The sequence below is a fragment of the Procambarus clarkii genome, chromosome 2 (assembly GCF_040958095.1).
Source record: "Procambarus clarkii isolate CNS0578487 chromosome 2, FALCON_Pclarkii_2.0, whole genome shotgun sequence".
Lineage (NCBI taxonomy): Eukaryota > Metazoa > Arthropoda > Malacostraca > Decapoda > Cambaridae > Procambarus > Procambarus clarkii.
In genome coordinates this window covers 23,265,104-23,278,606 of record NC_091151.1, presented here as the reverse complement: position 1 = coordinate 23,278,606, position 13,503 = coordinate 23,265,104, and the positions used below count along the sequence as shown (strand labels likewise).

General features: G+C 43.1%; 1 protein-coding gene across 1 annotated transcript in view; it reads right to left on the bottom strand.

The window, feature by feature from the left end:
- The window catches only part of LOC123749033 (uncharacterized), a 121,338-nt gene extending 108,366 nt beyond the window's left edge, over positions 1–12,972 (bottom strand). Inside the window, exons 1-2 of the mRNA XM_069326606.1 lie at positions 12,915–12,972; positions 3,573–3,775 (exon numbers count right to left, since the gene is read on the bottom strand). Of these exons, the coding sequence (XP_069182707.1) occupies positions 3,573–3,775; positions 12,915–12,972 (261 nt within the window). The remainder of the gene's footprint in view (positions 1–3,572; positions 3,776–12,914) is intronic.
- Positions 12,973–13,503: the final 531 nt, after the last annotated feature.

Sequence of the window (13,503 nt, the reverse complement as noted above, 5' to 3'; positions counted from 1 at the left end):
CCTTAATTTGCTGCTCTGGTCAAAATGAGTCTTCATCCTCTCCTGGGCTTTCAATAGGTTGTCATTAGCAAATTTATGTACTCTAGAATGTGTTTACAGTTTTGAAGAAACTGAGGCACATTCTGATGGTCACTGAGGGTGGCATTACGTAGAGAGTCCTTGAAAGCTTTGAGAGGAGTACGGCACTTACGTCCGTAGAGCATCTCATAAGGAGATACTCCTAGTGACTCACTGGGGAGACTTCGAAAAATGCACATTATGAGATCAAGTTGTCTATCCCAGTCCTTCAAAGTCTCATTGCAGAATTTCTTTAGGAATGCTTTAATAGTCTGATGACTACGTTCAAGAGAACCCTGTGAAGCAGGATGATAGGGGCTGGACAGTACCTGTGTGTTACGGACCCGAGTCCATCGTCGAGGCACGGAGCAGCGACGACAACGCCATCTGTGAGTCCGCTCCCGAAACCCACTCCAAATGGACGACGCCATCTAGTAAGGACGGGATATACTGGCCACAGGTGCTGGATTCCCGTCTTAATCAGCTCATAACATAGCCGCTGCTGACCTCTGGTGAGGTGGCGCTTAGACAGCAACGCCATCTATAGAGTGGATAGGTGGACGTTTGAGTCTAATCCTGTAAGTGAGATTCCCTAGAGCATCCCCAGCACTAATGACGTGTCTGATTACAGAGTCGACCTGGGACTGCTGTATTGGATGATGGATCAGTCTACCCAAAGCAGCCAAGGTCTCTTCATGAGTTTGCTCTGAAGAAGCTGTGAGTCACCCCCGGACGAACTCTGTTGAGAGTATTAGCCTGCCTGTGACGTGGCAGTATCAGGAATCGTCTTATCTGGGGCTGGCTGGTGGAAGAGACTAGCCACTGTGGTGCTTAGTGAGGAGAGTGATCAGCGGGATCACACGAGGCTCCTGCCTAGGGCTCGCAACCCTAGTATCGGTAGTGGAGTGGCCTACACAGCGGAGCTGATCGGAACCTGCCAGCTACATGCTGGATTGTGGTTGAAGGCCTCCACGACAGAGCACCCAGTGGAACTGTGATTTGGCTGGCCTGTGGCCAGGGTAGATTCGCCAAGAGAATCATTGAGGATTCATTGTGAGCACTGTGGAGCATCCTGTGTCTTGAGAGGAAGACAAGATTGTACATTACCGTGTAGTAATAACCCCTGTGTGCAACTGTTATATATTTATTTATGGTGGTGGTTAATATATATATAAATCAGAGCATTTGTATCCCTCCCCCCTTTAATTTAACTTGCGTTATGGAACACACCCCTTGAAAGCCTCTACTAACTTGGGGCCAGATACCCAAACTCTTATAACATCAGAGAAGAACCCAGTTGCGACCCAATAGGGCCGTAACACTGTGTGATGTTGAACTCCTCCAGAGTCTTCTTGAAGAGATCACTGATGAAGTTGGTGCCACAGTCGCTTTGAACCTCTCTTGGAAATCCATACTGGGTGAAGATCTTCAATAGGTGTTTCACCACTGTAGCAGCCGTAATGTTCTTTACTGGAACTGCTATGGGAAACCTGGTGGTAGGACACATGATAGTTATTATATATGCGTTGCCAGAACTGGTCCGGGGTAAAGGACCAACACAGTCTATGATGAGTCTGTGGAAAGGTTCCGCAGGCACCTGAATGGGTTTCAGTGGAGCCTGGGGAATAGAGATGTTAGGTTTACCTGCCATCTGACATATATGACACTCTTTTACGTATTTCTTTACGTCTTTTACCATACCTGGCCAGTAGTAGTCTTTTCTGATTCCGTGGTAGGTTTTGTTGAAGCCATAGTGAGAAAGAGCTCCGTGGGCCAGGTGTAGAATATCGGGCCGTATGCTGGTGGGAATCACCAGTTGTTCGACATTGGCCCAATCATCATCCTCCTTCAATTTGCTGGGTCTGTATCTGCGGTAGAACAATTCATTCTCTAGGAAGAACCCAGGGATACTGTCAGGTTGAGTCTCAACCTGGAAGAATAATGGTGTTAATGATTGATCTTCCCTCTGTAACTTACGGAACTCCAAACGGGTAAGATTGGGAGGTAGATTCTGAGGGTCTTGAGGGACAGCGGTAGCTGTAGAGTCAGCTGGTTGTGGTCGTGCAGCTTGTGCACGGGTGGTCACCAAAACCGGAGGAGAAACTTTATCACTCTCTTGAACCTCTGCTGGAACATATTCAAAGATGGGATTATCCATTACAGAAGTGCACACCTGGGGTTTGTCCGTGATGATCAGGTTGGGCGGTTGCAGATCTTCTGCCAAGTCGTTGCCAAGGAGAAAATGCACTCCAGGCATGGGAAAAGGCTTTTCCCTGATGGCGAGTTGGACTTCACCGGTCACGAAGGGACAATCCAGGTGGACTCTGGCGAGTGGATATGGAGTGGTAGCAGTAAGGTCAGTGATAAGGACGGTTTCCCCGGTGTAGGCGACGTTAGACACAGCCGACTTTATGATAATGGACTGAAGAGCCGATGCGTCCCTCAAGATCTTCAATTTGAAACTTCCCTCCGAATCTGTACCGTTGGTAGAGACAGTTCCAGGATACAGGTGTTTGCTGAAGAGAAAAAGATCATTAACATGAACACCAACATTCATTACAGGCTTACCGGACTTAGGAGGAGTCTGTTTGGGTTTAGTAGATTCATTGCTCTTGTATTGAGCCTTCACACATCTATCTATGGTATGTCCATAGAGTTTGCAATACTTACAATACAATTGTGAGGTCGTTTCCTCTGTACTCACTTTATCGTTGTACCAAGACTTCTTACTGGGAGGTGGTGATGGTGTCAGCCGGTGGATGAGGCTGTTGGTGTCAGCCGACTTCGCACATTTGATGTAGTCGGTTTCTTCTTTATCTGCTAGATATAAACGGACGGAAGGGGGAACACGTCTCAAGAATTCCTCAACTAGCATGAGGTTGATGAGTTCTGCAAATGTAGAGACATGTGCTGCTTCCAGCCATTTCATGAAATATCTTTTCTTTTATTGGCAAATTCTAGAAAGGTGGGGGTACTTGCCTTAAGATGGTCACGAAATTTTCGTCGGTAGCTTTCGGTGGAGAGAAGGTAGGCGTCCAACACTGCTTGCTTCAAGGTCTGGTAGTCATTCTCAGAAGCTAAGGTACTGGGAGTAACTGCAGCTCTACCTGTGAGATGCACTCTGAGAAGGGTAGACCATTGGTCAACAGGCCAGCTAAGTTGATTAGCTAGGGTCTCAAAGGTGGTAAAAAAGACATCGATCTCTGTCTCAACGAATGGTGGCATTAACTTACTTCCATGGGAGATATTGAAACTTACTGGAAGACTGGCGGTAGCTTGCTGGCGTTGAGTGAGGTGCGTAGTTTCCAACGCGAGTTCTTGTTGAAGACATTCTATGCCAAAGCAGCTTGCTGTTTGTCATGCTCGCGTTGCATCTCCAGGCGACGATGTTTTGCTTCAAGCTGTACTCTCTCACGCTCACGGAGTATTGCATTCTCACGTTCCTTGAGGGCCATCTCTAGTTCTTGTTCTTCTTTCCTCAAGGCCGCCTCTCTTTCTTGTTCTTTCCTGATTGCAGCTTCTCGTTCCCTTAGGGCCGCCTCCTTTCTTTCTCTTCTTTCCTCATTGCGACTTCTTCTTTCCTCAAGGCTGCCCCTCTTTCTTGCTCTCGTTCCCTCAGGGTCGCCTCGCGTTCCTTCATTTGGAGAGCTGCTTGTTGTTGCTCTCTCGAACTTGGCAAGTTCTAGTTTGAGTTTCATAGTTGCCAAATCAGGTTTATCTGCAATAGAGTAAGTTTCGTGAGTTTCAGAGTCAATTTTCCCTTCATTTAAGAGGTGATCCATGGTTAGGTTATGTATTTCATTTTTGTTGGCTCCATGGGGAACATCTAGTTGATACTCGTGTGCAAGAGTTTGTAATTCAGTTCTCTTGGCACGACATAAGGTCCCTATTTCACCAGCTGGATCGTTACGGAAAGCTTGGAGACGAAACATGGTGAAAGATAGCAAATAAATGTACACGAATATAGTTGTGATATGGTAAATGTGAGAAACAGGACAACGTGGCAACTGGTAACTATCCTGTGGAATTTTAATCTTTAACAATAAACGTTAATTATAGGATGGTAAACGATTAGTCAATCAAAGTCGCAGGAAATCTTGTACCCGGTACTCAATGTAAGAGAATAAGGGCAAGAAAATCCTACTAAATAAGTGAAACTGAGTTTCTAAAACAAATGAAACATTTAATTGCTCCAAAAGTGAGTTAGGTAGTCCAAGAATGTAGGCATACCTTGCCGAGTCTCTATAGGACATAAACAAGGGTTTCCCACTAAATGAATATGATACTTACAGAATTAACGAACTTTGTGCTCTGTAAAAAGAAAGCTAATTCCCAACCTAAGTAAATATCATCATCTCTGACCGACGTTTAGGGGTGCGAGTGTCAACTGGTGACGAGAACTGCTGCTGAGGTCCCAACTCGGCAACAAAGTCCGTGCTAGAGGAACTATGGCCCTCTTTTCCTCCTTCGGTCGGATTGCAGAAGATAGGGTGCTTTGACCCGGAGACAAACCAAAGTACCAGGGTACCACAATGATGATCTGCCGAAAATATAAGAAATATCCTACGGACAAAAGGTGGTAAACACGAGTAATAACACGGAGGGAGAGATGACCAATTAAGAGAATGACTGAGGTCTTCAGTCACCACGTAATCCAAAGTTATCTCACACTCACCATATGCTACTCTCGGAATGCACAATACACACAGCACCATATAAATATAAAAATTAATGATAATATTGAAAGACTACTTTAGCAAAGTGAAGTACGCTTACCACAAATTGACGTTCTGGTACTAGTACCTGAATGAAGCTCCTAGGACAGGCCCCCATTAAAATGTGACGGGAAAGTGTTGATGTTCGGCAGTCCTCCAATGGCAGGTGTCAAAGCCTGGTCACACTTTAAACAAAATATAGACTGCTTGCCTGTTGTCTGTGATAAGTTAGAGGGACGAACACGTAAAACACAAAATATGAACAATGAAACTTAATAAATTTACTTTAAACATAAATGAAAATAAAAACAAATCTCGGAAAGTTAAATTACAGTTAAATAATAAAGAAAATGCAAAGACAATGTGAACACAAAATACAATGTTAAAATGGTGCTGAGAATATCGGCTATGGCTGAAACCTCCCTTCGTATACGAGCTAATGAGCGAGTATGCCAGAGAGAGATGTCAACTGTAAGAGCACAAGGAATATTCTGAAGTGGATAGCTGGTCAGGCTCAGACGTCGATTCGTGTAGAGGGCGCTGAGGTGCTGTGTGCAGGTGCGTGGCTGGCGAATCACCAATCAGAGGCAGGCAAGCTGGTGAAGGGTAGTTAGCTGGTTTGATGACGAGCCGGCGTGGAGGGTATGTGGAGTAGGGGGATCTTGGATACGTTTTGCCTGCTTGGCTAACAGGGAGCGTAATGTAATTGGATGCCAAGGTGGCTACACATGTGTAGTCCCATGCTATTTGCCTGTTACCTTTCCATTGGCACATTGGGACTCCATCTGGTCGACCAACTGCAGCAGTAGAGTTATGATACATTACATTACGAGGATCTCTCTCTGCTGGACATTGAACAGAAGCAAAGCTCATCATGATGATGTCGTTCATCTCATCGCGTCTTTTGTGCCAGCCTCCTTATTTCCTATAGTGCAGGCCATTGCATGTATTTGTTAAAGAATATGAAGAAGTAAAACAGCTTGGAGATACATACAAACGAACCAAAGCACAAAGTTACTTGCATGCATTTCTTGTCGCAAATAGAGAGGTGAGAGACATGAGCAACGTTATACGTAACATAGATTGAGAAGAGTTCCAACAAAGTATAAATGAGCAAACAACACTTGTTGAAGTTTGGGAAAATATACGGAAAATCTCTAGAAGCAACCCAACGAAACCACTGCACCACAGCCCTCTAGAACAAGCAAACATTCTCCTTGATCAATGGGCACTAACATCAAGCTACAACTAACTCTCAATTAACATACAGCACAAACTTGATGACACACACCCCAACAGACAACGAACCGTCAATCTTGCCTGTACAGCTATCGACGTGTCGAACTTTAATGATGTAACTGAATGGGAATTAAATCTTGCACTAAAGATGGGCAAATCAACTGCTCCTGGAGAGGATGGTATTACTTAGTGTCTACTGAGGTTAGTCTCACAAGTACCAGGTAATCCACTTTTAATGTTGTACAGAATGAGTTTACGTGAAAGAGCAACCTGATGCTTGGACAAAAAGTGTCATTGTTCCCATCCCCAAACCACACTCAGATAATTATAGACCCATATCTCTAACATCGTGTGTGTTTGTAAAATGCTTGAACGCATTGTCCTTAACCGACTCATGTATCGTATACAGGGGCACCTGTCACCCCAACTGTTTGGATTTATGCCTGGGCTCAGTACACAACACTGTTTTGCTGAGTACTTCGCACATATTGAAGCTTTCCCTCAAACAGTCTTTATCGACCTAGCTGCAGCTTTTGATACAGCAAACAGGGAAATCATACTAGAACAGCTTGCCGAGCTGGGAATACAAGGAAAATTATTGAAATGGATAAAGGGCTATTTGTATAATCGAACAGCATATGTTTTGTTTAATGGTGTTAAAAGCACAGAGAGCAAACACTTTTAACTGGGAACTCCACAAGGAGGGGTCCTCAGCCCCTTGTTACCTGGTTGATACCTGGTTGATGGGGTTCTGGGAGTTCTTCTACTCCCCAAGCCCGGCCCGAGGCCAGGCTCGACTTGTGAGAGTTTGGTCCACCAGGCTGTTGCTTGGAGCGGCCCGCAGGCCCACATACCCACCACAGCCCGGTTGGTCCGGCACTCCTTGGAGGAATAAATCTAGTTTCCTCTTGAAAATGTCCACGGTTGTTCCGGCAATATTTCTTATGCTTGCTGGGAGGACGTTGAACAACCGCGGACCTCTGATGTTTATACAGTGTTCTCTGATTGTGCCTATGGCACCTCTGCTCTTCATTGGTTCTATTCTACATTTTCTTCCATGTCGTTCACTCCAGTATGTTGTTATTTTACTGTGTAGATTTGGTACTTGGCCCTCCAGTATCTTCCAGGTGTATATTATTTGATATCTCTCTCGTCTTCTTTCTAGTGAGTACATTTGGAGGGCTTTGAGACGATCCCAATAATTTAGGTGCTTTATTGCGTCTATGCGTGCCGTATATGTTCTCTGTATTCCCTCTATTTCAGCAATCTCTCCTGCTTTGAAGGGGGAAGTGAGTACTGAGCAGTACTCAAGACGGGACAACACAAGTGCCTTGAAGAGTACAACCATTGTGATGGGATCCCTGGATTTGAAAGTTCTCGTAATCCATCCTATCATTTTTCTGACTGTCGCAATATTTGCTTGGTTATGCTCCTTAAACGTTAGGTCGTCAGACATTATTATTCCCAAATCCTTTACATGCTGTTTTCCTACTATGGTACATTTGATTGTGTTTTGTACTCTGTATTATGTTTAAGGTCCTCATTTTTACCGTACCTGAGTACCTGGAATTTATCACTGTTAAACATCATGTTATTTTCTGATGCCCAGTCGAAAACTTTATTAATATCAGCTTGAAGTTTTTCAATGTCCTCAGCCGAGGTAATTTTCATACTGATTTTTGTGTCATCTGCAAAGGATGATACGAAGCTGTGACTTGTATTTTTGTCTATATCTGATATGAGAATAAGGAAAAGCAGTGGTGCAAGGACTGTACCCTGAGGTACAGAGCTTTTCACTGCACTTTGACTAGATTTTATATGGTTGACAGTTACTCGCTGAGTCCTGTTTGACAGAAAACTGAGTATCCAGCGTCCTACTTTACCGGTTATTCCCATTGACTTCATTTTGTGTGCTATCACGCCATGGTAACATTTATCGAAAGCCTTTGCGAAGTCCGTGTATATCACATCAGCATTCTGTTTCTCTTCTAATGCCTCAGTGACTTTGTCGTAGTGCTCAAATAGCTGTGAGAGGCACGATCTTCCCGCTCGAAATCCATGTTGGCCTGGGTTATGAAGGTCATTGGTCTCCATGAAATTGGTGACCTGACTCCTAATCACTCTCTCAAATACTTTTATGATGTGCGATGTTAGTGCAACTGGTCTATAATTTTTTGCCAATGCTTTGCTCCCTCCCTTGTGTAGAGGGGCTATGTCTGCTACTTTAAGTGCATCTGGTATCTCCCCCGTGTCCAAGCTCTTCCTCCACACTATACTGAGTGCCTGTGCTACCGGCACTTTGCATTTCTTTATAAATATTGAATTCCATGAATCTGGACCTGGGGCCGAGTGCATGGGCATGTTTTCAATTTCTTTTTCAAAATTTAGTGCGCTCGTGTTTATATCAGTTATATTTACAGGGGTTTGAATATCCCGCATAAAGAAATTGTCTGGATCTTCCACCTTCATGTTGTTTATTGGAGTGCTAAACATGTCCTCATACTGCTTTTTTAGGATTTCACTAATTTCTTTGTCATCCTCCGTGTATGAACCTTCACTTGTACGAATAGGTCCAATACTGGCAGTGGTTTTTGCTTTTGATTTCGCATATGAGAAGAAATATTTTGGATTTTTCTTTATTTCTGAATTGCTTTCTGTTCTAACTGCCTTTCTTCAGTTTCATATGAGTGTTTCAATTTCCGCTCGATTTCTTCAATCTCCCTATTTAAATTATTCCTTCTTTGACGGTAAATTCGTGTCTGCATAAGTAGTTCCGTTATTTTTTTCCTGCGTTTATTGTGTCGTCTGCGTTCTCTTTCTACGTTAGATCTCTTTCTGGCTTTCCTCAAAGGAACATGTTTCAGACAGACTTGATACGCTTCTGAAGTAAGTTTTTCTATTCCTTCTGTAGGACTTGTATTATTTAGAACAGTTCCCCATGGAATGTTTGTAAGTTCCCTGTTTATTATCTCCCAGTCTATCCTTTTATTATTAAAATTGAATTTACTGAATAGCCCCTCTCGCTTTATCAACGTTTTAGGTCTATTCTGAGTATTGATGGTCGTTTGCACTTCAATGAGTTTGTGATCTGAGTATGTGATATCTGATATCGTAATGTCTCTGATAATGTCTTCATTGTTCGTAAAGACCAGATCTAGAATATTTTCATTTCTCGTTGGCTCCGATATCTGCTGATTGAGTGAAAATTTGTCACAGAATCTAAGTAGTTCTCTAATCTGTGGTTGGTTAGGTCCTGATAGATTTCCTTGTATAATATTATTGTTTGCTATTTTCCACCTGAGATTAGGCAAGTTGAAGTCACCTAGGAAAATAATATCAGGTATCGGGTTCTCCAAATTATCAAGGCTATTCTCTATTTTGCTTATCTGTTCTGTGAATTCCTCAGCCGTTGCATCTGGCGGTTTGTATATTAGTATAATCACTAAATTTATTTTCTCTATGTTGTTCAACGTTCTGATGCATAAACTTATTAAAGATCTTCCAACTAATAATGAAGACACGGTCATATGTTATGCTGATGATATATGTTTACAGGCTGCCACCGAGCCTAGAATGCAAGTTCTGCTCGATGCTTTTGCTACTAGAGCTGAGGAATGTGGCCTTCATATCTCTGTACAGAAAACTCGTGCCCTTATCCATGTGGTATTCCACCAGCCAATTATTATATAGATGGGCGAGCACTTGAGAACTACGAGTCTTACAGATACCTTGGTGTCCCCATTAACGACCTTGGGTACCTTTTTTCTCTCAAGAGGAGACTCTGGGAGAGTTTAAAGCCCTTGCAGGTCCTTGTTGGTGTCAATCATGGAATTAACTTGAGACTTGCTAGAATGTTTTATGTATCATTTACACTGTGTGATTGACTACAATGCTCTACATCTCACACTGTATACTGACAAAGTGCTGAGATCTCTTGAAACCTTGCAAAATGAAGCTATGCGTTTTTTCCTTGTGGGCTCCAAAGTCCACGAGAATAGTTAATATGAGAGCAGAGTTATAATTACCTACCATATGTGAGAGAATTTTGTCCATTAGCACAGTTTTCGGCGTTAAGGCGTTGAGTTGATCTCCGCAACACATAAAGTTTCAAGCTAAACTTTTAATATGTTACAAGTCACCTGAGGTCTATAGAAGAAGAGCGAAATCTGTTTATGTATTTTGATTCTACAAGGTATCCAATTCCATCAAAATCTTAAATATGTACCCAACTCAATTACTGATTAATCAACCAATTACTCCATGCGATAACTGGGATCTATCAGTTGATTTTGTAAATGAACCCAAAAAAATAGTGTACACTTTACATTATTAAAACAGTTAACACTGAAATGCATCACTGAGAGTACTCAGGGTATGGGTAACGATGTGTTTAAGTGCTATACCGACGGTTCTGTGGCAGAAGGTGGACGATGTACGGGATGTGCGTGTAATATATTTGAACAATCTTCTCTCGTACATACAGCAATGGAGCGCGTCAATGACTGGGCAAGTACAACTCAAACCGAACTTGCAGGCATATACCTTACCACTGAATTTTTAAAAGACAAAGGCAGTGGACTTATATACTGTGACTCACAGAGTGCACTCCTGGCATTGAACGCACATAGTAGTGACACCCAGAAAATAGTCAGTGATACTCGAATGAATGTTTTAGCTGCTAAAGATAACAGATTTGAAATTAAATTCCTATGGATACCATCACATGTTGGCATCTCAAGGCACGACACTGTTGATATGCTTGCAAAGACAGCCTGTAGGAAACCAGTAGTAGAAATTGATATGGGTGTTTCATTAGCAGTGACAAAGAGAATACTTAAACAAATATCTAATGAAAATATTACCGACCTAACAAATTCACAAAGACCTGAAAGTTGCAGCATTAAATATTATGATAAATATCGTGAGGAGACATTCACATATGGGACTAATAGAACAAGAACTCGGCAATGTGATGTTATAGTTCCAGAATACGCATGGGACAACCCGTTCTCGCACTTGCTTATAGTCAATATTGGATTATTTATTAAGTGCATATGTGACATACTAATTGATTGTGAATATTTTAGTTTACCTTGAAAAGCTTCATAGAAAACACCGACCTCACCTAACCTTCTTAGTATGTTAAGATGAGCATCTTATTGCTTCTTAATTACAATTATTACTGAACCTATACCGTTGATAGGTTAAGTAATAATTGTAAATAAGAAGCAATAAGATGCTCATCTTAACATACTAAGAAGGTTAGGTGAGGTCGGTGTTTTCTATGAAGCTTTTCAAGGTAAACTAAAATATTCACAATCAATTAGTATGTCACATATGCACTTATTAAATAAGCCAATATTGACTGAAAGCAAGTGCGAGAACGGGTTGCATGGGATATAGGCGTATCTGGCAGCTTTCTCAAAACCCAAATGTCGAGTACACTCTGTGTCAACTTTGTGAAAGAGAAAACATGCACTCATTTGAACATTATATTGTAGAATGTCTCATATTGACTGACTTTTGCACTCCTGGGCTGAGGTATGTTGAACTCTGTGACTACTATATGAGTACTGGAACACTTCATGATATATTGGACTTGTACCCCTAGATTGACCATGTAATGTATCAATTATACAATGTATTGTTACGGAGCCCCCTCCAATTTCTCCCCAGATCCATCATTAAGAGTCATATCAGCTTCCCCTACTCATTCTCTGAGATGCAGGGAGTCTGTTGATATATGTGGCGACCAGATCGGCCGCCTGGTGAGGGAGAAATTTACATTTATAAGTTTGTAGGTAAGGGGGAAGTGGTGCCCTGATACAAACAAAATGGTACCCCGTACCTGCAGATCCGCTATATCGTGGACGACGCCAACCGACTGCGGATTGGCTGACTTAGGTCACAGGCGACCAATCAAAGCCCGCCGTGACGTCACCGAGTGCCCCTGGCGGCGCCGGCTGTGGTAACGTCAGAGTTAAACTGACTGTGGAGGTGAGAGGAATGTGCCTCGATCAGCTTTCGAGGATTTGATTTTTTGTATGCCTTACTCAGTGGATAAAAGCTCGCTATCGCAGCCCATCATTGTTATTGGAGACTGCTTTTGAGAAGCAAGAAGAAACCAAGTTTATTGAGCAGAGAAGTGCCAAAACTTGAAGAATCGGTCGGCGACGACGCTGGAAGACGTCGTCTGACGTCTGAAAGGTGTGGCGAGCAGGCCTGCTGTGACCGGGTCACGCCTACTTAGAGCATTGGAGGACGACACCGTTCCTAGGACAAGGAGCAACGCCTTGTGGAAGGAACGAGTGTGTGTATACAGTGATTAGCTCAGTGCCCACTGGATGAGCCAGGATTGGGATATCTGAAACTCTGGGAGTGGTTCGTGACGACGACGACGCGAAGGCTTCACGACACCTAAGGACTTTTGGAACATTCCTGGATCATCAAGGACCGACTCAGGAAGCATGGGAACCTCACACCATCGAGGGACAGGCGTCGTGAGCCAGGAATGTAAAGGTAGATCAATTTCCCTCCCATTACCTCTTTGTTGAGTAGGTTAGATAGGCCACGATATTTATCTATGTATGTTTCAGTATAACATTGATACATTAGTAGTAGGATAGGCTGTAAGGCAGCTTGTGTCCAGTACTGTTGAAGAGAACAGTGTGTGTGGATGTTTGTGGCAGTTGGAGAGGAGGTGGCCGACGTTGACGAAGCGGCCCCCTGTGAGAGGGTGTGAAGCTCCCTTTTAAATCTGCCCAGCTGAAGGAGTTGTCGGAGGTCGAGAAAGAAGAGTTGCTGATGATCTCCAGATTGTTTATTCCATATTTCCATCCCTGTATTAATATTATTTGTATATGTGATCATGTAGCTTATGTCAGTAAATATCACATATTTTACCATTGTGTTTAAGTGTGCCTCCATAATGATCTCTATGAGCATAGACGAGAGATATCATAGTCCCACCTAGTGAACATTATGTTTTCTATAGAAGTTCTTAGTGTCTGGAGAGTGGCAAAGCAGCACAGACCTATGTAAAAGTTTATCCTAGGCTCTCCGTCCAGTATCAGATTTGTAGGAGTGGCAACACTTTGGCAACAAGCAATATAGTGGCTGGAGAGTGGAAAAGCAACACAGACTTTTATAGAAGTGTACCTTTGGCTGTCAGTTCAGTGTCAAATCTGTAGGAGGAGCAACTGTTTGGCAACAAGCAGTATAGAATACACCCACTGAACTGCACTGCTGGGGTGCAGAGATCTCAACCCAGCTGGCGACCTTGTTAAAATTGAGATTGAGAAGGTAGGTGGGGAAGGAATGCCTGCAACTTTATTTCTGGCAGGCAAGACTCAAGGTAAGTCATTGTTAAAAGTTAAGCCTGGGTCTTCCTTCACTTCTCTGTGGGTCTAGGCCGGAATTGCTAATAGCAGTTGCCCCGTGGTTGACTGAAGGGCTCCCAGAGTGAATCAGTGGCACCCCCAGTGGTGGGAGC